Consider the following 1,886-nt stretch of genomic DNA (forward strand, 5'->3'; position numbering starts at 1 on the left):
ATTAATAATTTGATTATGTTATGGAGTGACAATTATGATTTAAGTAATGTTTTATAAAAGAAATTTTTAGTCTTAAATTTTGGGACGTTACAGTTTTGGAATGGAAAATGACTTGCTAGCATACACATGTACATGAAAATTGGTAACCAATGAGTTGTACGCTTTTCTTTCTCTCTCTACCCGCCAAGGGGTTAACGAATTGAAATTAACGAGTCCACTGGCGAGCTGCTACGGGCAGTGTTTCAACATTGCTAGCCAGGTTAGCGAACCTGGTGCCGACCCCACTCCTCTTAGCCTTATTGATACGATATAGGTATATATTAATATCCCTTCTTTGAACTAGAAAACGGATCATCAAAAACTAGAAGCCCCTTAATTTTAGGTACCGATAACTTTCATGTCTAAAGCCTCTTCCAAATAAGCCTCGTCTTTAAGTTCCATACCAACATATGCATCGACTCCACTACCTCCCATTCCGTCAATCAAAATTATCCAATTAGTTTCCGGCATGCTCTCGGTTGTTACCCACATAGGCTTTCCAAAACCAAAGTCAACTTCATAAAACGGGAACTTACACCAGCTAGAAACGAGAACTGCATGTGGAGTATTATCAAACATGAACTTGCTCTGTGACCAGGATTTGAGAACCATCGATTGCCCTTCTTTATTTTCGTGACTCATCTTTAAGTAGTTACTTAAGACTTCCTTCTGAGTATTACTCAAAAGATATGCCAACCCTTTGGTTGTTTCATCGTTACTAGATTTGGTTGTAAATGGCACCAAAAGATTGCCACAAGAATCTTTGGGAATTAAAGTTGCAGTTCTTCCCCGCAGGTTTAAAATTTGGATGAGAACAGAATCTCTCGGATGACTGTGTATTGCTCGATCAACATTAACGAGAGTCTTCCATATGATAGCTGATACTATCTGTACCTTTGACAAATGATGGGTGCAACCTTTTTCATTGATCACAAATTGTTCTTTCATGTTTGATATCTCACTCTCGCTAAATGAAAGTTTCTTGGTGACAAGATTGCTTAATGCATCTTTACTCAACTTACGACCTTCAACTCCATGACCAGGAAAGAAAGAGGGAGCGCTGAAACCCGCGCCAGTGAATTCAACTTCGTTATCTTCTCGATTCAAAGCAGCCCATTCGTTCAGGAATGTAGAAAGTGTTGCAGCATCAGCAATTCTATGTGAAATACTTACACCAAGTGCAATACCTCCACACAACAAACTGTTTAGTTGAGTTGCAAGTATAGGAACGTCCATTTGATCAGCAGCTCCAGGCATAATACATGGAATGAGTTTGTCAATCAACTTACCATTCCACTGAGAATCAAGAATATCTTCAAATCTCAAATCAGCTTTACTGTGTATAAACTCGGCACCTTCATCATTGCAGTCAACAGCTTGCATATCTGGGATGTATCTTCCTGCCAGAGGGTATAATCGCGTTAAGGTTTTCTCAAGTGATTTTTCAAGTCGAGCAACAAACTTTGGGTTGCTATCTCTATTGAAAGCGAAGAAGAGAACAGTACCAACATGCATAGGGGGAGCTACCTCGTCTTGGAAGCCTATCTTATAGTTACGGAGGTTTGGAGGAGTTGGAATGGATGATTTTATAAAATTTCTTGATTCTATTTGGATATTCATCGCCATAGAGGAAATGAGGAATTACCTTTAACAAAGTGAATAAGAAATTAAGAAGAGATGATGGTCTTCATTTTATATGTCCGATAATTTATAGCTTAGGAATTTAACTGCTCTATGTTTAGATTGGATTAATTTAATGTATTGACGACTTGATTCTGCACATAGGTTTTGATCTTACAAATGTCTAATTAATGGAAATTTAATATTTCATAATTTGCCGTTTCTAA

General features: G+C 37.8%; 1 protein-coding gene across 1 annotated transcript; it reads right to left on the minus strand.

The window, feature by feature from the left end:
* Positions 1–378: 378 nt before the first annotated feature.
* On the minus strand, positions 379–1,665 carry LOC111894019 (pelargonidin 3-O-(6-caffeoylglucoside) 5-O-(6-O-malonylglucoside) 4'''-malonyltransferase). Its single transcript, XM_023890083.1, has one exon. The coding sequence runs from the start codon at positions 1,663–1,665 to the stop codon at positions 379–381; it is 1,287 nt and encodes a 428-aa protein (XP_023745851.1).
* Between the last annotated feature and the right edge of the window lie 221 nt (positions 1,666–1,886).

This window comes from Lactuca sativa, chromosome 7, assembly GCF_002870075.4.
Source record: "Lactuca sativa cultivar Salinas chromosome 7, Lsat_Salinas_v11, whole genome shotgun sequence".
Taxonomy (NCBI): Eukaryota; Viridiplantae; Streptophyta; class Magnoliopsida; order Asterales; family Asteraceae; genus Lactuca; species Lactuca sativa.